Source organism: Nuphar pumila, chromosome 3 (genome assembly GCF_984573655.1).
Source record: "Nuphar pumila chromosome 3, dmNupPumi1.hap1.1, whole genome shotgun sequence".
NCBI classification, from domain to species: domain Eukaryota; kingdom Viridiplantae; phylum Streptophyta; class Magnoliopsida; order Nymphaeales; family Nymphaeaceae; genus Nuphar; species Nuphar pumila.
This window is the reverse complement of record NC_143251.1, coordinates 2,745,178-2,769,950: the sequence shown is the minus strand read 5'-3', so window position 1 is coordinate 2,769,950 and position 24,773 is coordinate 2,745,178. Positions and strand designations below refer to the sequence as shown.

The following is a 24,773-nucleotide window of genomic DNA, read 5'->3' as shown; positions in this document are numbered from 1 at the left end:
TTGGGTACACACAAGGGTACTTTGATCATTTCGATAATTATTCTCAGAATTCAAAATTTAATCACAAACTAAATCCAGATTCATTTCTGATCTGAATCTGAAACTATCTGACTTGATCCAAACCCATTTCTGATATGGATAAAAAACTGGTACATCTAGTTATGAGTTGGATCTAGATCCCACTATGATCTAGATCCAGAAATATTAGACTGAATTCAAACCCAATTCTGATCTGAATTCAAAATTAATCTATTTAATTAGACCCAGATCCAATTCTGATCTAGATCCAATACTGATCTAAACTAGATCCAGAACAGTGAAACCAAATCCAGACCTAGATCTTTTTTTATCCAATTTTATTTGGATCGATCCAAACTGACTGAATCCATAATCGGTTTGATCCGGATCTAAACTGAGAACCGAGACCCAGTCAAACCAAACTCAGCCTGGTTCACACCTAGACCGGTTCGGTTTGAACCATGTAAAAAAAAATTGAAAGCGAAAGGCACTCTACCCCTTTCGTCTCCTCAGGTCTCTCTCTCTCCGTCGCAATCCCTTTTTTTCTCTACAACTAGCTGACAACAATGGTTGCCGACCCTCTTTTCGATTGAAAAAAATAGGAAAGAGAAGAATCTTACCTCGTCGTCGGCTGGATTTACGATATGTCTCCTCTACAATTCTTTTTTTCTTTCCTTCCACACCTTTCTCTCTCCCTTTACCGCTCGCTTGATGCGTGGTGGAGGGGGCTGCATGAGAGCTTTTAGGGGAATGAGGATAAACCTCACCCCCTCCTACGGATCGTGGGGGGGTGAGGTTTATTCTCATCCCCCTGGAAGCGGCTCCCCCCGCGCACCCCCCCCCCCCCCCTTTTTTAATTCTATCCCCTCCGACGATTTCGTCGGGGGGGGGGGGGGGAGTGTTTACAAAAACACAAGCAAGAGATACCTCACAAAGAAACCAGTCACTTTTCATTTTAAGCAGATGGAACTTAGAAGGCACTGGGAGCATGTTGTGCACACGCACCTGCTCACCATGCAACATAACTTCGTTGATCAACAAGAAAGTGTCTGAATATAAGTGCAACCACCCACCAATGCAGATGATGTTCAGACTCCAGGAAAACCTCTCAGCTGGACAGAAGTTGACTACAAAGTTCAGAACACTTTCACTACATTCTTAAATATGAAGCCATGAATGCCTTGACAACAGTATCATCTTTCAGTTTTGAGCGACCAACTCACAGACATTAACGAAAGATGCTTGTGCAGCTGCCATAGTTTATAACAAATATATTCTGTATTCAACGAGTTGTCATGCTCCTAAGGTGCTGAAATAGGCGCTGCTTTATCCATTGCCGCTCATTTGGTAGGTAAGCTTGAATATTGTGGTCGTACCTGTGATCAATTCATCACTTATGAGAAAGTAAATGGCAAGGAAACAGGAAGGCAGTCATTGATGAATGGTTCAGAACAAAGATACCTACACCAAAGCACTTAGGTCTGCAAGGCCATCAATGAAATTGTATAAATCTGCAATGTCATACGTGAGGTTACGGACGGTAGGGTTTAACTCGTTCAGCTTCCTTTCATATAGTTCACAAATACCTGAGTCCAAATAGCGAAGCTTAATTTGGATGACCAAAAATCAAAGAAACAGAATAGGTTGCCATAAAAACAATAAACCATCACAGAACCATGAATGAACATGGCCAAAACCAAAATATTGAATCATGACTAAGGGGATGATGCTAACGATTAGCGGAACAGACAAACAGAACTGATGGCTTTGAGGAGCTTGGGGACTCAAACATGTCATCAACATCAATAAACCTTCTTGAACTTGTATCTTCAGCAAGGGCTCTTTTCTGACTCTCGAAACACTTGACCTATCTGTACATGCTAGGAAGCATGGCTGGCCTCATTATGACCTCAAATTGGTTGGAGGAATAACACCGCAGAATATACAGGAAACATATATTTGCATATGGTACGGAATGTTGGGCTGCCAAGAGACATCATATTCAAAAAATGAGTGTAGCTGAGATGCGTATGCTTAGATGGATGTGTGGAAATACAATAAAAGATAGGATTCGAAACGAGGAGATACGTAAGAAGGTAGGCGTTGCATCCATTGAAAATAAGATGAGAGAGAATCGTTTACGGTGGTTTGGACATATTCGGCGAAGGCCTAATGATGCTCCAGTTAGAAGGATGGAGAAATGGGAAAATATATTAGTTAAAAGAGGTCGGGGTAGGCCTAAGAAAACTTGGATGGAGATGATAGGAAAGGATATGAATGCTTTGAACCTCACCGAGGACATGGCATTGGATAGAAACGATTGGAGGATAAGGATTCATGTGGAAGACCCAGAATGATTTTCTTTTTTGGTTCATATCGCCAACCCCAATTGTTTTGGGATGAAGGCGTAGTTGTTGTTGTTGTTGTTTGTTGTATATATTTGCATATGTTCAGACACAGAAGGCACCCCTGTGGAGTTTAGGCATGTGCGGCTGTGTTTGCAGGTTTATCAACATCCAGTTTCAAATATTTTCATCTTCCATAAGGGGTTAATATTTGCTACCCATGTGGTTAAGGAACAACTAGCTAAAAAATGTAATATCTTTATTTTTTTAGTTTTTTTACACATAAGACCCTCCAGATGTGATCTACAAATTAAGTTGGTAGAAATCAGCCTTTGGATCATGTTTTTCCGATGTACGTGTCAGATTTTATGAAGGTTGAAAAATCAACAGCCTACAATGTAACAAATTTTCAAACCTCATAAAAACATATTTTTACTTCAAAAAACCATGATCCAAGGGTTGATTCTTACTATTTTGACCATGATGAACAAATCCATGAGGTCAGATTTGGTCAAAACAACCTCCCCATATGAGTTACAACTAGGGGGTTCCTTACCCATGAGGGTAGAAAATACTATCCCTTCAATAAGCATGTATAATACAATGTTATGCATGAAGAACCAAGTCTGTAAGAGCAGGACTGCACATATTTAAGCATAAATGGAGGGAAGAATCACTGACAACAAGCAACAAATAAACTATCAATCAGTAAAACACCTTAAGCGTATGAGACAACAATAAGGAGGTGGGTTTGTGGTTTAGGCAATTAGAGAAAAAGAAAGAAGGGTTGTGAAAATGGAGAATCTACAAAAGTACCCTACCGAGGACTAAAACACCATGGAACAAGACATAACTGTAAGGCTTTGTTTGTGGGAGACCTTTGGGGAGAACAAAAAAGAAGTGTCTCAAAAATGAAAACACTAATATCTCCTCTTTTGGAGAGATTTAAGGACTTTCTTTCTCACAAAACGATAGATAAAAACCCTGCTGAAAGTTGTCCTCAATTCCCAAAGCACCCTTAAATGCCCTGCTCACAAACAAGATGGAGAGATTTTTTTTATGCAAAGCTCTGCTTGATGCTCCAAATCTCTGATTCCCTTCTCCCAAAGAGAGCCTAAATGTATAAAAGATGAAAATATCCACACAAACATGCATATAAAGTACGTTCCTCAATGTTAATGCCCACATAATTGTATCGCATTGATCCTTGACAGATGAGAATTGGATCAATGAAGATCCCTATGTGATCACGGGACCAATTTCCTGTGGCCTATAATTATTCAAAAATGGGTTGATTCATTTAACAAGGTCAGACAATTCCCCCTTTTTAAATAGTTTATTATTCCTAATTTTATTATTAATTCTTTTTATTAGGTAAAACAGGCAGATTATATCTAATCAATTGGATCAACATGGAGTAATTTGGAAACTAACCATGCTTCAACAGTGGATTGAGCACTGTATTATTGACTTTTACTTTGTGAGAAGAGCAAGAAATCCACAGGAAAGATGCATAAAGTCATCAATCAACCTCCAACCAGATGCAGAACTGACATATTTGTGGTTACAAGAAGTTAAAGCGTAGAGAAGTAGGACAAATGCATACTTTTAAGTAATATTTACACAAGGCGCCAAAAGATGACAGTCACAGACAGATTATGAATGCCATTAAAAAAAATGTTGATGAATACAACTTTGTACACAAGACACGTAAATTTAGTAAAATCTGAAAATTCTCCATCAGTTTAATGCCAAACCCAGTTTCAGCTCCCGTGTCTCATCAATAAGCAACAAATAAAGCAATATAAGCAGGAAGATGCCTCTGAGGTGATTGTGAAACTTTCAAAACTAAGAAAAATATAGCGGAAGCCCCAAAACCTTCATCTTAGATAAGTTCAGTTAACCATGTGTTATTTCAACCCCCGAGGTTATATGCATAATTGATTTATGGAATATCATCAACATCCAAGAAGAAGACAATGGTCTTGCCATGAGCTACTGTGTAAATTAACATATGAGACTTCACATAATTCTCCCAAAACACATGTGACTGAGTCACTGAGGCGTTGTCCTTTCAAGTGTATAACTATATCCACATCACTTCAAGAAAAACTTTCTTTGGCCTGTGTACTCACAGACCTACCAAATCAGGTTTTGCCTTACACAGTCCACCACCTTGGCTTCTATAGAGAAACCAAATTTATATCAACTGATAATTGGGTGGGAAGCATGTTCATTTATTGAAGAAGCGAAGCTCAAGAGTGAGTTGAAGCTCTTCCAGAGCTTGATAAGCTTGTTTAATTGAAAAAAAATGGACAAGGAATATTTGGCACTTTATGAGTCCTTCAGCATTCCACACGCCTACCTTGGTTGGCACTTACTTTTTTAGACCCTCCAAAGCTGGGAGAAGGGCATAATCAACAAACATAGGCCCAAAGTTTAAATAGGCTTTTAGCTATTTAGAATCTAGTTGACACTACAGGAGCATGTTTGCTGCTTAATTGCAGCTTGCAAAAGTCCAATGAGATTACCACGGATTCATGCAAGTTATCAATATCAACCATCCCTAAAGCATCAATACTTTCTGACACAGTGATAGGATTATTTAAGAGCTTCTGCCCCTCCATTTGATAGGACACTGGTAGGTTCTAAGGTACCAGAAGCGACATAATGGACGAAAGGAAATGGAGCTTTACGATTGGGTGTGGAAAAATATATATTGCCTAGATCATGGAGGTTGAAGACTAATGAGACATACAAGAGGCCAAGATGCATGGTGGTCCCAAACAAAGGAACAAGTGCGCCACAAGAGATGGAGAAAAGTATGGCTTCTGAAAAACTAGGACCTAAGACCTATAATTATCCCATGCCATTGAAGTGGAGATTGGGTTATAATGGTTTGGAACAATAAGGATCATATATTGAGTAATTGAAAACGAATCTAAATACTGACTAAAAGAGGGAGGCAACAGCTAAGAGGTTTTCATGTCTGAACTTTAACACCCTGTTTGGAAACTAGGCGTCGGACGTAGCCGGAATAGGAAGTGGGGAATACCCAGTGCCAAAGTCGTTTGGGATGGATGCAGTCGTAGGAAATGATGGAACTGGGTTGGTATTTGACACCTCCAGTTCCACATTTCACTTCCCACCTAGATGAGGCGGTAATTGCCAAATACTACACCAGTTCCCACACCGGTGCCTACTATGATGACCTTCCCAATGCTCTTCCAGTATTAATTTCAGCTTTTCAACTGCATTCCAAGCAACCGCACAAGTGGAAGTGGTAAATCCTCAGCTGAACCATTCCACTTATCCCAAACAACCATGTGGATTTGCTAAAACCACAAATTTTGGGGATTCCGTAACTGCATCCTTAGCTACCACCGACTGGAAATTTCCAAACATGGCCTAATATGCCTGTTAAAAAAACTTAGCCCTAAAATTAATTAATGTTTCCACAACAGCGATTTAGAATTCACAAACCAATTTAGACAGAAAAAAGTATATACTTATCAGGATCACATTGATGCTAGAAGAATGATCCTTTTATTTGAAACAAGAAAGAAAAAGCATTCATGGTTGTTATTATGGTTCAAGAGAAAAAACTTGGAAGTGCAGAACATTATATTTTACAGAAAATAACATACAGTTTAAAAGAAATCTTCAAAATATACAGTGGTTGGCAAATTTAATTACTGTTGCATCTTAAAGGTTATTTTTTCCCCAATGGCCATTGTACCTTAAAGGTTACCACTCAGAAACATGCATATATCTTTTCCAGAAAAGATTCCATATATAGTGACCATATCAAAAAAACATAAACATTGTGGGTAAACTTAAATAGTGCCCCATCTTAAAAGTTACTACTGAAAAACATGCATCAGAAATCTTGAAGGACTCATCAATAGTCACCCCTCAAGAAGAAGCCAATCTCAATATTTTTCAAGGCATTAGAATATGGAGGAGGAATCATAACTCTGTTAAATTATGTAATCAAACTTGTAATTTCGTATATATATTTTATATATATAAGGTAATACATATACATATATATAATATATGTATATGTATTTACCAATTATATATATAAAATATATATAGTCATAGTAAGGGTAGTTTAGGAATTTTACACATATTCTTTTTCAAGAATATGTTTTTTTTGTATTTTCTTTTTTCTTTTTCTTTTTGTATTTTTGTTTTTGCATTTAATGCATTGTACATGCATTGGGAGGGGCCCAACCCACTAGTCGTTGGACCCCTCCAACGACTATGTGGAGCCCCTCCCAAGGCCTCCTCCAAGCCCTATTTATATGGGCAGCTCCTCTTGTATTTCTCTAAGGGATTTGGGATTATAGCCCAACCTCTTTAGTGTTTATGAAACTTATGGGCGCAAGTGCACATTTGTGATTCGGTGTGTTGTGTTTGTTGTGCACAAGTGTTCTTGGGTGTGTATGTTCACACATTTATTCTTAAGGTTGTGTTATCGACTAAAGTATCTTGTTGAAGATACTTTTACATGGTATCAGAGCCTCGTTAAGAAGAAGAATTGCGACTCGCCTTCTTTTGCATTCCTCGGGAAGCGTGCCTTCAAGTTTTTTTAAATCAAAGAGGATCATCTTCTTCGAGCAATATTTTAGGAGCTTCTTTTGTCAAGAAAGACGCAAAAAGTAATTAAGGTACATACTATCTCTTGCATTCTTTCCTCTCTAATGGGCGAAAAAGACTCCCATTTCTCTCTTGGGTTTAAGCTTAATGGCTCAAACTATCATGTTTGGGCCGGTAATATGGAAGCCCATATTAAAGGAAAGGGGCTTTGGGGTTACGTTTATGGATCCATACCGGAACCGGAACCCAAAATTACCATTGTTGAAGGAGGTGATATTAAGATTCTTGAAGGGGATGAAAGACAAAAGGCCCTTGAAGAGTATTCTAAGAAACATGATGATTGGGAAATGAAGAACTTCAAGATATTATCTTGGATTTTCTTATCCGTCGAGACCAAGATAAATGCCAACATCATCAAATTTAAAAGGGCTTCCGAAGCTTGGGTATATCTTGAGAAAATGTACACCTCAAGAGATCTATCCCACAAGTACTTTCTTCAAAAGAGGGCTTTGACTCTCCAACAAAATGACATGACCATTCGGGAGTACTTTGCCGAATTATCCTCTATTTGGGACGAGCTCGCAATCCTTGAACCTAAATGGAGTGGTGAGGCTATCGAATTAAGGCACAAACAACTTGAAGAAGACGGTTCTTCAATTTTTTAAATGGCCTTAGACCCGAATTTGAACAAGTTCGGTCCTCTCTTCTCTCCGCCTTCACATCCCCCTCACTCGAAGATGTTATCACCAAGCTAAGTGGTGAAGAAACCCGTATGAGGATTGGCAAAAATAACCCTAGCATTCTTGTTACTTCTTCTACTCAAGAAGATGGTGAAATGGCTAATGCCGTGTCAAGACCGGGAAATAACATGAGGACCTATAGACCTCCTCATTTCAAGAATCAAGGTCAAGGAGGAAATGATCGGTATGGCAAAAGAGACTATAGCAAAGTAACTTGCTATCATTGTAAAGAACCCGGACATATCAAACCCTTGTGTCCTAAATGGAAGAAATTGATTGCAACGGCTATGGCATCTCAAGTTGAAGAACGACCCCCTTTATCAAGTGAGTCTCTTTCTCTTCAACAAATCGTGGAAGCCCTACAACCTCTTCTCAAGGGAGGTACTTCCGGAGCCGCTATGTCATCCTCTTCCCCCGGTAAGACATCTTGGCTTTTAGATTCCGAGGCATCCTTTCACATGACCCCTAGTTATTGCACTCTTTCAAATTTTTCTAAAAGTGTTTTTCCATCCTTTGTATCAACCGCGGACGGTACATCTCTTGAGATTAAAGGAATAGGTAATTTTGAAAAACAAGACTTCTTTGTTCCAAAAATTCGTTTTATCCCAAACCTTAACCTAAATCTTCTTTCCGTTTCCCAACTCTCGGACCATGGTTGCGATATAAAATTTTCTTCTAATAAATGTTGGATACAGGATCGCCAGTCCGGGAGATTGATTGGGGAAGGCTCTAGAAGAGGAGACCTCTACTACGTAGATTTTCTTCAAGTTCCCAAGAGTCAATTTTGCAACGTCGTCCAAAACAAAGACATTCATGTATGGCATAAGAGATTGGGTCATCCCAATATTGTTAAAATCTCGTACTTGCCTTTTGTTAAACATCTTTGTAAAAGTGACTTTTTGTGTAATGAATGCATTCTTGGGAAAATGAAATGTTTGCCCTTTCCTCGAAGATCCATGTTTACGACAAAACCATTTGAAATTGTCCATTCCGATGTATGGGGACCGGCTCCGGTAATGTCTAAAGGAGGTTTTTCATATTATGTAATCTTTGTGGATGACTATACTAGGTTTTGTTGGATCTATTTCCTTAAACATAAACATGAAGTTTTTTCAACCTTTAAAAATTTTCACATGATGATTTCAAATCAATTCAATGGATGTTTAAAAATTTTTAGGTCTGACTCTGGAGGAGAATACCTCTCAAATGAATTTAAGGGTTATCTTGAAAATTTTGGAATTCTTCACCAAAAATCATGTCCAAAAACCCCTCAACAAAATGGGTTAGCCGAACGAAAACACAGGCACATCATTGAAACAACTAGGACTTTGCTCATTTCTCAAAACATTCCAAAAAATCTTTGGGCTGAGGCAGCTCTTACCTCTGTCTATCTCATAAACCGACTTCCATCGAAAAATTTAAACAAAATTTCTCCCTTTGAAAAACTGTATGATAAGGAACCTGATTATAGCAGGTTAAGGGTCTTTGGGTGTAAGTGTTTTGTTCTTACTGATAAGAATGACAAACTTTCTCCAAAGGCCATTCCTTGTGCCTTTCTTGGCTATTCTGAAACCCAAAAGGGGTTTCGTTGTTATGATATCAAAAGTGATAAGTTGTATGTTTCCAGAAACGTGAGTTTTTTGGAAAATGTTAGTGGATTTGAAAGTTGTGACCCCCATAATGAAAATATGGATTACTCTTTTTTATTTGATTTACTGAATAAGGACGATGATACTAGTGATAATGAGTCAGATCAAAATAACCCAAATGAACTTGAAACCAACGAAAACATCTCCTTGTCTCCTTCGTCACATCAACCTATTGAATTACCTAGAGACCCTATCACCTACTCTCATAGAGATCAAAACAACTTTAGGAGTGCTCTTGACAGATATAATGATGCCAGTTCCAGTGCCTCTCAGAATGAAGTGATCCCTCGTAGAACTGAGAGAAGTAGAAGGCCTCCTTCTAGGTTCATTTCCTATGACTCTTTCTCACCAAGATATAGAGCCTGCCTTAGTGCCATCCACTCTTATATAGAACCTAGAAATTTTGAAGAAGCACGTAAATGCCCTGAATGGATTAATGCCATGGACAATGAACTTGAGGCTCTGAGAAGAGCCAAAACCTGGGAATTCCAAAATCTTCCTAAAGGCAAGAAAACAACAGGGTGCAGATGGGTTTTCAAAGTAAAAACTAAAAGTGATGGATCCCTTGAAAGGTATAAAGCTCGCTTAGTTGCAAAAGGATATAGTCAAGAATATGGTATTGACTATGAAGAAACTTTTGCTCCTGTAGCTCGTATGGTCACTGTTCGATGTCTTATAACCGTTGCCTCTATCAACAAATGGAACATCTATCAAATGGATGTGAAAAATGCCTTTTTAAATGGCGATTTAAGCGAAGAAGTCTACATGGATGCTCCTCCTGGAATGGAGACTCCTAAGGGAAAGGTGCTTCGTCTTCAGAAAGCACTCTATGGCCTAAAACAAGCTCCCAAGGCTTGGTATGATAGATTTAACTCTGTTATGATTGAGAATGGTTTTTCCTCTTGTTTTACTGACACTGCTCTATTTGTTAGAAAATCCAATGCAGGGATTGTTATTTTACTTCTGTATGTTGATGACATGCCCATCACTGGGAGTGATTCTAACGGGGTTAAAAGTATAAAATCTATCTTAAAAGATAAATTTGAAATGTCTGACTTGGGTTTTTTAACTTATTTTTTGGGAATTGAAGTGGCATACTCTCTTCGAGGATATTTCTTATCTCAAACTAAGCTTGCTTCTGAAATCATTGACAGGTCAGGTATTACAGATGAGAAGCTGTGTGAAACTCCTGCGGTAGTAGGAGCAAAGATGAAAATTGATGATGGAGTTCCCCTATTGGACCCTACACCTTACAGACAGCTTGTAGGGTCCCTGATGTATCTGAGTATTACCAGACCAGATATATCCCATGCAGTCCATACTGCAAGTCAATTTCAGCATGCGCCTACATCCGTTCACATGAGTGCCATCTTACGGGTCGTAAGATACATAAAGGGTACTCTAAATAAGGGAGTTTTTCTGTCCTCTTCCTCTGATTTAAAATTGATTGCTTATACTGACTCAGATTGGGGAGGTGACCCAAATAACCGTCACTCCACCACTGGTTTTTGTGTGTTCTTAGGAGACTCACTAATTTCGTGGAGATGCAAGAAGCAACAAAAGGTGTCGCTCTCCTCAACTGAAGCTGAATATCGTGCCATGGCCACTACTACCATGGAGATTGTTTGGATTCACCAACTGCTAGAAGACATGGGGATCAAAATTGAAGGACCCACCAAGCTATGCTGCGACAACAAAAGTGCAATCTATATTGCAAAGAACCACACCTTTCATGAGCGGACAAAACACATCGAAATGGACTGTCACTATGTTCGTGAAGCATATCTCTGAGGCGTTATCGACCTTCCTTATGTCACGTCTGAATATCAGTTGGCCGATTTCTTTACTAAAGCCCTATGCGCTCCGCGGTTCAACTTTCTTCTTGGCAAACTATCGGTCATCTTGCCCTAAGTTTGAGGGGGGGTGTTAAATTATGTAATCAAACTTGTAATTTCGTATATATATTTTATATATATAAGGTAATACATATACATATATATAATATATGTATATGTATTTACCAATTATATATATAAAATATATATAGTCATAGTAAGGGTAGTTTAGGAAATTTACACATATTCTTTTTCAAGAATATGTTTTTTTTGTATTTTTTTTTTTTCTTTTTCTTTTTGTATTTTTGTTTTTGCATTTAATGCATTGTACATGCATTGGGAGGGGCCCAACCCACTAGTCGTTGGACCCCTCCAACGGTCACATTTGTGACCGTTGGAGGGGCTCCAACGACTATGTGGAGCCCCTCCCAAGGCCTCCTCCAAGCCCTATTTATATGGGCAGCTCCTCTTGTATTTCTCTAAGGGATTTGGGATTATAGCCCAACCTCTTTAGTGTTTATGAAACTTATGGGTGCAAGTGCACATTTGTGATTCGGTGTGTTGTGTTTGTTGTGCACAAGTGTTCTTGGGTGTGTATGTTCACACATTTATTCTTAAGGTTGTTGTGTTATCGACTAAAGTATCTTGTTGAAGATACTTTTACAAACTCCAGACAATGTTTTTGTTTAGAACAACATAATGTCCAAACTATGTACAGTAAAACGACTATTTGAGAGTAGAGCTACTTTGATACAGCAAACATATAACACATGGAACATCCAAGTAGAAGCCATGCCAACAAATATGCAATTACCATAATAGAGTATGAATAAAATACAAAAATATGGACATTTAACAGCCACAAACAGACAAACTTTGGACACGATGCTCAGGAAACAAGCTCTAGCTGAAGATATCAAAAATGTTTATAACACTCTTTTTTATGCTTTCCAAAACATCATGAATTGTAACCCATCCCATAGGAGCCAGCACAAGTGCATAAAGGTTGTAAAACATACCATCCATAGCTTGACTTATGGAAGCATAATCCATAAATGTCCGGGTTGCTCTAATCTGAGATGTTTGCATAAGTATTATGGTATGCCGATTGGCCTGCAAATAGGCACACAAGCAAGCATGCAGCAAAATTTTTCTATTAGATTTAGCAAGCCATCTCTGAAAAATGCCTTAAAACCACATCACATGAATGCAAAGTTATGTCACCTGGGTACGGGGTACGGAGGGTACAACACGGCAATTCCAAAAAATGTGGGTACAGGGACATGGCTAAATATATATTATATATCTAAAATATATATTATATATTGAAATTATAATATATAATATAATATAGGACACAGCAAATGCCTTGTCCAGGTACCAGTACCCATGCTAAGTGCTGTGTCGCGGTAACATAAATGCAAAGAAATCGTATCCGGGTACTTATGGTTGCGATTTAATCATGACCATAGCTAAGCAAGCTTTATTGATTATATATCAACTCACTGTTGACAAATCATTCAATGACATTTATAAACTTTAAAAACTAATTCCGAAACTCATGGCGAACACACACACACACACAGACAAAGAAATTGGTAAGTTTTGACACACACACACAAAGAAATTGGTAAGTTCTGATCCCATGTACAGTGGGGTCGAGAACATCTCTCTCGCTCAATCTAACCCTATGGATGTGTTAAGCATAGTTTGCTAGGAATCATTCCTTTTATCGTGGTTTTTTAAATAAAATCATCATTTTCTTAAGTCATGAAATTTTGGTACATTGTGCGGCTGTTGATTTTTAATGCCCTTGAAGATCCTTATTACACATCACAATGATATGATCCAAGACATATTTTTACTAAACAAACCATTTAGATCACATCTGCAGTTTTTTTTGACAAAAGGTGGGGGCACAGGAGGGCACATCAAGACTTGGGTTTGCACCTATCGACTTCTCTACACATACACATGCCTGTGCACACATATGCTGTGGTCGACTGCATGTACAATAAACTGGGGGACTGGACGTCCGCCCCTTTGGCTCACATGAATACCTCAAGGATGAGCCGATCCCTGATATTGACCCTCCATTTATTCACTTTGTCAGCTATCTAACTTTTGCGGTTTTAGCTGATCATGCAGGGATGGAACATCACTTCCTTGATCCAAAAAAAGACTGCATGCACAATCAACCATAAATTTTTATTTTTACATTTTCCAATTTTTTGACATATCTAACCCTATAGACGCAATCTACATGGTTTATTTAGTAGGAACTAGGTGTTGGATCATGTTTATATATACAGCGCATTACCAAACAAACATATAAACGGCTCCACTCATTGGGCTGACAATCAACCTGCATTCTTTAAGCATGGATCCGAAAGCTGTTGGATATCCATATGAAGAAAATCTAACCCCGACTTAACCTTGCAAATAGAAACCTTGACAAGACTCCCCACCCTCATCCCAAATTTAGGGTTCTTTTGTCTTCAATAGCCCAAAAAGAAAGACAGGCAACTCTGCATACAACACAATCAAGACCATCTATCATCAACCAGCAAAACTTTACTTGAATGTGGCTTCATTAACTTCTGGTAGTTGTTGCATTGAACCAGTGTTGTGAAAAGCGTTGAGGAGTAGCGAGGTGAGGCGTAAGCCTCGAATTTTTTTTTTTTGAAAACTTTAAAAAAATTATTAAAAAATATATAAAAATACAAATAAATAAAGAAATGCTTTATTGATGAAATAACAACCAATAAGAAATAGAAAATCTCAAATAAGTACTGAAAAATATGAGATTGACATATAAAAGTAACTAAAAACTGATTACATAACTAGAAAATATATGAGATTAACCAACAAAAGTTAAAATATACTAAGAAACTGATTACATAACTGAAATAACTGGAAAATATATGAGATTAACCTACAAAAGTTAAAATATATGAGATTATTCTAAAAAATATGAGATTAACATATAAAAGTAAGTTACTTTTATATGTTACTTTGAGTAACATATAAAAACTGATTACATAACTGGAAAATATATGAGATTAACCAACAAAAGTTAAAATATACTAAGAAACTGATTACATAACTGAAATAACTGGAAAATATATGAGATTATTCTAAAAAATATGAGATTAACATATAAAAGTAAGTTACTTTTATATGTTACTTTAAGTAACATATAAAAACTAATTACAAAACTGGAAAATATATGAGATTAACCAACAAAAGTTAAAATATACCAAGAAACTGATTACATAACTGAAATAACTGGAAAATATATGAGATTAACCTACAAAAATCATGTTGATTATGTCTTAGAAATCTTTAAAATAAAATTTTTTTTTTGCACCTTGAGGCACAGAGGGCCACGCCTCAAGGCGCATTTTTTATAACACTGCATTGAACTTTTCATGCATATTATAGTGAAAATGCTTTGACCAAAAAATTTGGATTACCCATTCTTCCATAAACTTGCTCGCACAAAAACCTATTCAGATTCAAGTTGAATATTTCATGGTGGAAGCTGAAAGTTTCAGTGCTTGAACATGTTACTTACCGCGTAGATTGGATTTATGGCTTCAGTGTCGAACTGGTTCAACTAGCTAGTCCAGTTTGGTTTTGGAAACAATCAGTGTGAGCTTAGTTTTAGGCACACACCTCGCATGGCATGAGGCATACATACTCTTTAAGAGTACATTCTTTTTAAATTTCCCTTTTTTAGTATTTTCAGGCATGTTGCCTTTTATGTCACATGGATACAGACATTTTGATGAAGTGTTCCAACACAACTAGTATATGATAAATCCATGTGGCACAAGTTGCTCCTCCTCACCTTGAAGCGCATGACTCATGCATAGATACATGTTTTAAATTCATGGCCATGAAAACATAAACAGCCAGGTGTCCACACAGACAGTTCAAGTCCATGCTTAGCAGAATTATGAAGGAAAGTATAACACACATGATTATACACAGCACCAGTTATGTTCAACGATACTAGAACGCTCCTTATTTCAGCAATGGAAGTATCAAACACTTAACCACAAGCTGTACCCTATCTGTATTTAGTTAACCACCAGTAACCTAAATCCTCCATATTAGTCTTTGACAAGGCAGTCCAATTGACTCTCAATAAATTCAGAAGAATTCATCACGCACTGTTGCATGATTAGACTGTGAAAATTCCTCGGACAGGTGATCATACTTCTAAGTCCCGATAGGCACGTTAAGCCCTAAAGTGAATAAGATGAGAGTGTGAGGCTGCCATATTATCAATTCTCTACGTGCCACTCACAGAGTTTTTTACTCTACCAAGTACGCAAGCCCATGTGTTTACACAAACCGATAAGGAATGGCCCATGGCCCCTTAAAATAGTTCTGCAGGGAATGAACCAATTCCAATATTAGGAGAATTCTGGATTACAGAGGTTCTCATTAACAGCTCACCATGACCCGCAAACCGATGATCATTAAGCCGCCCTAGTGCTGATCGCAAATTGATATCTACCAACTGGAAAAAATTTGAGCCAATTCTTGCATGCATTGAAGAAGTGATAAAACCAGCCATTACATCATCAAACAGCCAACCGTTTCCATTTTTGTTACACCATCCATGGCGGAACCAAGTAGGACGTCCCATGGAGGGCAGCGAATAAGCGGCTCAATCGCGTTTCAGGAAGTGGAAGGAGGCCATGCAACAGGCCGCCACACCCAAGAGGGTCAAGAGTCATGGTTAAGAAGTGGGTAGTCATGAAGAGCGCATTGATTATCACCAATAAGACAACACCAAAAGAACCAAATAACTAAACAGACTCTTCCTCAGGCATATAACGCAACAGATACAGAATTCGCTAGGCAATCAGAAAACCGTTACCGAAAATCAATCCCCAATTACCAATACTCCCCAACATCCCCAAAGGATTGAAAACCCAAATGGAGAATCAGCCAAGAAACGATCCAAACCATGAGAAGCAAAAAGAAAAAGAAAAACGAGAAAAAAACTAAGGGGTACAATCATACATCAGCAGAGACATACCATGTTGGAGTTGCAGCAAATGTTATTGATTGTCGAAAAGAGGGGAGAATAAGATTCAGAGGAGTTGCAGAGTGTGATTCAGCAACAACACATTCATGTTTCCCCCTTTTTGGGCCTTGTGGAGAGAGTGTAAATTAATTATCTTTTCCAGACATAACCATGGGGTTTTGTGGAGGGCTTTTCACGTTCATTTGACTCTTATCTCTCTCTTATACATGACCCACAAACAATCAATCCAACGTTCAGGTAAGGGGGCAAATGGGTCGGTTTGGTAAAATTTCTTATCCAGATTCAATACATTATTTGCAAGCATGGATCTCAAAAATCTAATCAATGTGTTTTGAGATTAGGTTCTAACTTATTTGTAAGATCCATAATTTTTTTAACACAAATTCTAAATAAATTAATGAGGTATTTTATGTAAAAATAATATATAATCCAAAATACAAAACAAATAAATTTCAACAAACCAATTATCCTTATAACGTACGTAAGTCAGGGAGTCATAACTTCCTCCTTGAGTGAAATTTCAACGAGCCAACTTTTTTAGTTTCGTCGATACAAAGAAAATAATATACTTACATTTTTTTTGTGAAAAAATATCTGTGAAGCCCTGAAAATCTATGGGACCCATAAAAATATCTTGTAGGCCCTACATAAATATCACATGAAATTAATTAGGTAGGCCCCATAGGTATATAAAAGTTATTTTACTATTTTATGTTTAAGTTTAAGTCTTGAATCAACTAAAAGGTTTGGGTTGAATTCAGATTACATATGATGTAGATTCAAGACCCATTTGAAAAACTATAAATAGGGGTGATCCCCTTTAGAAAAATCGTCCCCCTCCCTTTTCTCTTCTCTTTCTCACTCTAGCCTCTTTCTCCTCTCTCCACTCTCTTGGTTCTAGCATAGACCTATCCCACTTGCAGTGAGCTTGGACCTACTTAGCCCAGGTTGAGTAGGTTGAGCCCAATTGGTCAAGACCTACTTGACCTACTAGGTTAGATTTTCTCTCTCCTCTTTTATTTTGGTATTAGCCTAGGTCAAACCCACTTGACTTATACTTAGCCTAGTTAGGGTGGGCTTGAACCCACTTAACCCAGTTCGAACCCAATTGAGATATGACCACTTGATTTTGACGGCTTGATCTTCTTTACCCTTTCCTTGCCTAAACCCAACCCATTAGACTAAACCTAATCTGGTTGAGGTAGATTCGAACCTAGTTGGACCTAAGCTAGGTCCAAACTGATTCTTAGTTTAAACTCCGTCGGATCGTCATTTCGTTGAAAGTTGCAAGAGACACTCTTAGTTGTAATCGTACTAAACGTAAAGGATGTGCCGACCACAACTTTGGAGTGCCTCAACCACCTCGTTGGAGCGCCGCCGTATATCTTGATAGGTTTGTGCACTAATCAGTGCCAAGGTTATACTTTTCTTGATATATATGTATATGCTTTTCACATACTACGTATATATGTATTTGCTTATACTTTTAAGATTGTCGTCATATCAAACGATGCTAAGACTCTTATTTTCTGCAATTTACTTATGCATTTAAGATTGTTGTTGCATCGAACAATGCCAAGGCTCCTACTTTTTGCAAATATATATGTATTTGCTTTCTACAAGTTATTTAGTTTGGTTTTCCCCAAAAAACATTACATATACTTTCATTTACGCCACCGTGCTTAGGGATGGCACTGGACCGGGGCGGGGGACAAGGTCTCCACCCCCGCCCCGTCTCAAAAACTTAACCTTCATCCCCGGTCCATCCCCGTGGCAGGGGGGACTTTGGACCTCCACCCCCGCCCTGTCTCAACATAATTATCCCCGTCCCCACCCCAGCCCCAGCCCCGGCCCGTCCCCGCCCCACCCCCGCCAAAACACCATCCCATACAGAAATCAAAACCCTAAAATCCCCTCAAAATAACCTGATTTCTCTCAAAACCTCATTCCATACACCAAATCAGAAATTCACAAAACAAATAACCAAAAAATATAATAACAATCACAAAAAGAAGAAAAAGAAAAATCGTATAAAAGAAGTCCAAAACCTAGCTCGATCGGTTATCGTCGACGATGAAAACTCCACAAAGAAAAAAGGAGGAAACTCCATTAAACAAGTTACTTTCTATAAGTAGAAAGGGTCATCACGCTTCCTCCATTAAACAGAGGAAGTGATGCTGAATGTTTGGCAAAATACTTGCTTGAACTAGTTTGAATGACACGATGATGCCCATGTTGTTGGAACCCTACCGGAATAGCTCATTCCACCTTCGCCTGTAAGGGCACTCTACTCGTAAGGGTTGGTGCACTTGAGTAGTTATTGCACCTTGACTAGGCCAAATGCTCATTGCGGCTATATACGTCGAGCAGTCGATCCAATGTAATCATGGTACATGCATGCTCATGTGAAATATAGTTGTACAATTAGACTCGTAAGGGCCAGAGTGTCGGAGTTCGTTGTCCACCTGAAAGAGTTGAAGTTCTCGTGAAGGTCGTAGATGCCGAGAGTAGAGTTATACATGTATATGAATAAAACTTAATGATAGTTCCTAGATCACACAGTTGAAATGTGCTTTAGAATACTGAATGGGGTTGGGGTATATATTTCCTTAGTGCAGAACACACTGGTTGCCCGAGTGGCATTCGAATGTCTTATAAAAAACAGTTATGCCAAAGAACCCCTTCAAGACTTATGCTAATTGTGGTAGATGATGATGGTACAGTCGTAAGTGACACGTATTTATTACGAACCAAAGAGTTTAAGGGACCTTCCGTCACTCAAGAGGTTTGGAGGTCGGGTTATCCTTAAGATCTGAGGATTGAACTTCACTACTACAATAGAGGATGCATCTGAAACGACCTGGTGGGGTTATCCCGATATGAGTTCTATTGTCCCATTATGGACAAGGTCATCAGGCCTCGGGGGTATCTAAAATACATGGAATAATAAACATTCAGATGACTTTGTTTGATGTCGAAGATAAGTTCTCTTACGTACCAGGGGGTGAACGAGTTAATATCGAAACAATGCATTAGTTCTAGGTTCAACGATGTATGAATGTATGAATGAATGAACGTTGTTCTGATAATTTTTGCATAACACTTTAGAAGATATTGAGATCAGTATACTACTGGACCGATAGGCTAAAGACCCGTGTTGTATCTGCACGACTAAACTAAGCTCGTAGAGCTCTTGCTTGAATTTGTGGGATACAAATGTGTCAAGTCTTGAAGACTTGAGCTTATTGTTCTAGTTGAGGCCCTGAAAAAGCTCACGTGATATATGTTAAGTCTTGGAGACTTGAGCGTAATGTTCTAATCGTAGCCCTGATGAGGCTTTCGCGATATACGTTAAGTCGTGGAGACTTGAGCGTCGTTATTGGAAACTGTGACCCTAAGTGGTATGTGTATTTTTACGAGTTTATACTTGATTTGATTTGAATGCTTTCCTATCAGATCAGCGATAGTTCTGACCCTGTTTAATGTGGAATACAAGTACTAAACCTGCAATGCGATATGCAGAGCAAGGCGGCATCGAGTTTCAGGGTTTCTCCAGACAGTGTTATACCGCTTCCTTTATAAAAAAATCAGTTTCATATAATACTATTTTTTTAAGCAGTGATGTTTCTAATAAACAAATCATTTTTATAAATGAAACACTTTGGTGGACAATGAGTGCTTGGCCACATACCTGTGACTTGCCCGGTGCTTTTTAAAACCGATGACTCGTTATTGTTTATTTCCGCTGATAAAAATATTTTCTAAGTTTTGTTGAAAAAAAAATTATAAAATTTTGACCAAGTAATGTTTTGAAAATTCAAGACATTACATTATTTGACAGGACTTAGCCGAATTCAGAATAATATTTGTGTTAACATAGTCACTTCACATAATAGTATAAATGAGTTGCAGCGTGTGGCTAATCTAAATCAAGTTGGGGGATGTGCTTCCAGATTCAATTAAATCCAATAGTCTGGAGTTGTTTGGATTCTATATTTTTATTAGGATTTTTGGTTGTTTGTTTCAGGTTTGGAATCCTTGGATTGTTTAAAACAAGGTAAGGTGATTGGTGGTTTTGAATGTCTCATTAGAAAACAAGAGCTGTGGAAGGCAACCTTTGGCTGAGTAATGATTTTTTTTATACTATTGAATTTTATGAAATATAGATTTGTCCTTTCTAGTGTTAATTCATGTTATGAGGTTAAGGCCTCTCTAGAGTCTAAACTATTCAGATGGACCCTCTTAAGAATCATTCAGGTGGACGCTGCTCGTGTCATATTTGGATTATGATTCAAGTATGTTGGATACATATAAATTTGGTACCAACTAGGGCTCTGCTTTGTTGGTAGGAGCTGTCAGTGCACGTCTCCTTGTATTGGAACATTGCAGTTTCAAAACCCAGTGGTACATTGAATAATAACTAGGGGTGTCTGCCTAACCCCATCTTGCCTTTCAAAAGAAAAAGATATAAATTTGTTAGCCACAGAGTGACAATCAGTGGTTTTTGTGGTAGGCTACTTCCATGCTTAATGCTATTTAACATTATAAAGTAATGGTTGTTAAATATGATGTATTCAACGGGGTCGCCAGCCAGACTGGTCTCCTTTCAAATCATGAACAGCGCATATGTAATATCATTGTAATCTGGTCGGGGTCTGCCTAACCCCAGCTTGCTAATCTAAAAAACAAAAACAGAAGGGTCGCCGAAACAATGGCCCTGATAGATTGCGAGGATGCTGTCTGCCTATGTTATTGGTAACTGACACAAACTGATTCTATGCTTCCTTCCTACTGTTCTCTTTATGTCTTTGAGAGTGCTTCAATAACCAGAGAGATTATAAGTTTGTTTTTTTATTTCAAAGCTATTTGGTGATATTCTTCAGGCTGGATGATATGCAGCAATCTGGTTAGCAGTAATTGGAAGGACTCTCCAAGGTCTGTGCTTCCTGTATACCATGAGCTTATCCATATGGGACTTCGGATTTGGATGTTCAGGTAATCTATAGTCACTTCAAGTTCTTTTTAAGACTCAAAAGTTACACAATGCATGTGAGCTTGGTAATCTATACAATAATTAAAACGACACCTTAAAAGAGGCAAATAAACTAAAATAGCTCGTGCATATTTTTGCAGATGCCTGTTTATGTCTGCAATTTATACTTAAACTCCTGCATCCTAGGTGACAAACTGTTGTAGAACGCCAAAGCAGACCTGATTTAGTAGCAGCTCATTTAGCTTACTTTAATAATTAATAATCCACGATCCAAGGGGTTTGGCGTAGTGGGATGGTGCCTAGACCGTTTGACGGGCAGTCTAGGTTCAAATCCCATGGGAGTCACCCCCTGCCTAAGCCGAACCTTGGCAACTCCCTGGGGTCGAGGGGTAAGCCCTCAGAGTTTTACGCCGACATGGACAAAGACCATAGTATGGCCGGCTAAGTCAGCACGGCTAGGTCTCTGCTCCTGGGGCGGTTTCTCTAAGTAAAAAAAAAATAATAATCCACATGCAATTTTACTAGTTGGGGATGATGATATTGGGATTTCTTCCTTCTCTATATTGTAGTGGTGATACGGATGCTCTAATCCCTCTTACATCCACGAGGTATAATGTAGACTCTCATGCTTCCGACTGTGACCCCTTGGCATGCTTGGTATGTTGATGGGGAGGTATGCTATCATTGCAAAAATCATTCTTTGTTCTGTTCTAAAGCCGATACATAATATTTCTCTATTTTGTTTCTGCTGAAAGGCTCTACTGGAATAAAGTGTTCTAAGGTTTGTATTTAGGCAAAATAAAACCATGCAATTGAATGTAAAACCCATTCTCCATGAAAAATATGGACATTTAGAGGACTTATAAAAATAAATAAATCTTATAAATAATTAAAATAAAATAAATTTTGATTACATGGTGAATTTTTGGATGGTTGTGTTCTTCCTTCTTATGAATGGTGCTACCAATTTGTTTTCTGTGTAAATCATGCACATCATACATTTAGTACTTTTGGCAATAAAAATTGGACCTTAGTAATTTAAAGAAAAGATAATTGTATGCCATCTGTTTTACAGAATCAGGTTCTTCTGTTTGAAAATCATAATCACTCTTAGGAAAAGTGAATCATAACATTTGTTTGCTGCAACTAGTCCCTATGCATGTTTAAACATAGGCAAGTTTTGCATTCACTTGTTGCATTGAAATTTAGTATGACTACAATCTTGTGGAAATATGAACAGGTAGGAGGATGGAGTCAAGGATACAAGGGGCTCACCTTTGTAACTGTGAGAGGTTCAGGCCATGAAGTCCCTCGGCATAGACCCAAACAGGCTCTTGTACTCTTTAAGGCATTTCTCTCTGGAAGTGCATTGGCATCTTCACCACCTCATTTTCAGATGGTTGATTCAATCTTACTTTGGATTCTACTGCTTTAGCAGTAAATCTATGTTACATTTTCATATGCCATTGGGACTGAAAGTTTACTCTTTATGGTGGCATTCATTCCTTAATAATTGTCCACCCAAATATTGGATAAGATCATGGGGCCATGAGATTGATGGACTAATAAGATTATATGCCTTTACTTTCGAATTGGCAAACTGTGACTTTTTTTGTTTTAATGGGCTTGTGACGGTTACTTTTGATGTTGTGTGGTTGCATCTACCTCTCAAATCATGGATACCCATTTGGCGTGGTACTGGATTCACCTGTTGTGAGAATCAGCTTCCAATCCAATTAACTCTTTGCTTCTACAATCTTTATGTTATTCTTCTTTTGGGATTCATAACCAATCTACCTCTCAAATCATGGATAACTCAGTTGACGTGGTACTTGATTCACCTGTTGTGAAAATCAGCTTCCAATCCAATAACTCTTTGCTTCAACAATCTTTATCGCATTCTTCTTTTGGGACTCATAACCACTGATTAGTTGAGTTTTTTGGATTCTTTTTGCTGGATAACCTAATACTCACTTTATAGCAAGAACTAAGAGCCAAGACATGGCATGAATCTTCACACAGATATTCTTGAGCCATGTATGTAATACCCGCGAAATTTCTGGGATTTCGGAATAAATAAAGTGGGATTATTCTGGCAATGAATTATGAGGTCTTATCGATTAAATTATCCATTGTCGATAATATGTAACAAATATTAATTATGAATTGTTATTTAGGATTTTTATGAAGTTTAAAATCCATTTTTGAGTTTGGACACATGTGAGGATCCAAATTTGAATAGATTCCCGTTGGGTTTGGATTCATACTAGGATTCAAAGAAAGAAAAAAATGAATTCTGGATCTGGGTCCATTGAGACTGAAATGGGCCTCCTTAATGGATGCCTAAATCCATACCTAAACTTACTTGGGATTGGGGTTGGATCCAAGCAGACCCAAACCCAATCCAAAACGTCACACTAAAAGGCAGGTTGATTTGGGTCCAAATGAGATTCAAAACCCAAACTCTCACTCACACCTAGGGGTGGCAATCGGGCGGGTTGGCAGGTCAGCATACCTCAACACGAACCCGACCCGTTTATTAAACGGGTCGGCTGTGGCAAACACGAACCTGGCCCATTTATTAAACGGGTAACCCGACATGACACAGTTAACCCGTTTAATAAACGGGTCAGGTCGGGTCAGGTCAGGTTGGCGGGTTATCAGGAGGGTTGGCGGGTCGGGTTCAGGGTTTTACATTGAAAAGTTTACGGGTTGGCAGGTTAGCGGGCGGGTTGGCGGTTTAGCGGAAGGTTGGCGGGCGGGTTGGCGGGTCGGGTTCGGGTAAACGGGTTGACCCAACCCGCCTAACCCGTTTATTAAACGGGTTGGCGGGTTTACATACCCCTAACACGAACCCGACCCGTTTAATAAACGGGTTAAGCGGGTCGACCTGTTTACGACACGAACCCGTTTAAGCCAAACCTGAACCCACCTAAGAAGCGGGTTGGCGGGTAGTGTCAGAAATTGCCACCCCTACTCACACCCTTATATAACCCACTTGGATTGGGAACAAATGGGACCCAAACCCCAGCATCCCCATCACTTAAACCTCCCATCACCCTATAATTTGGGGTTAGATCCAAATGGATTCAACCCACCCCAAACATCACACCACCCATCACCCGCCATCCCCTTAGTCATCCCATCTCAGGGAGCCGAATGCCCCTCCCCTATGCACTCCCAATCAGCCACCCTAAACCCCCAGTACTTGGTTGACTGACCCCTTTTTTCCTCACCTACCATGTACTCCCCACTCTTTTCCCATGCCTATAAAAGGCACATCTCTCTCTCTCTCTCCTTGTTTTTTAATGAGACCTCACCGAGCTCTCTCACTCCCATGTTCACGATCACACACAACTGGGTGCTTCCTCCACCACTGACTGTGCCCACTACCATCGTTTTCACTGGACCTTTGGAGCAATCGCCGCCTTACGCAGTGTTTCGCTTCGCCTCGTAGAGCTACACAGATTTCTTTTAGGTAGGTTTTATTACGTGAATTGCATAGGATTATGTGATATTAAAA

At 38.7% G+C, this 24,773-nt stretch overlaps 1 protein-coding gene and 1 non-coding gene across 2 annotated transcripts; one reads left to right on the top strand and one right to left on the bottom strand.

Moving 5' to 3' along the window:
* Positions 1–1,151: 1,151 nt before the first annotated feature.
* LOC149841637 (enhancer of rudimentary homolog) lies at positions 1,152–16,388 on the bottom strand. The gene is made up of 4 exons (XM_090001100.1): positions 16,249–16,388; positions 12,212–12,305; positions 1,484–1,604; positions 1,152–1,394 (listed from the first exon to the last, which is right to left on the bottom strand). Exons 1-4 carry the CDS (start codon positions 16,249–16,251, stop codon positions 1,301–1,303), a joined length of 312 nt encoding a protein of 103 aa, XP_089857226.1. The 5' UTR covers positions 16,252–16,388; the 3' UTR covers positions 1,152–1,300.
* LOC149841638 (small nucleolar RNA snoR99) lies at positions 13,249–13,353 on the top strand. The gene has a single exon (XR_016431268.1). It is a non-coding gene; the product is annotated as a small nucleolar RNA snoR99 (small nucleolar RNA).
* Positions 16,389–24,773: the final 8,385 nt, after the last annotated feature.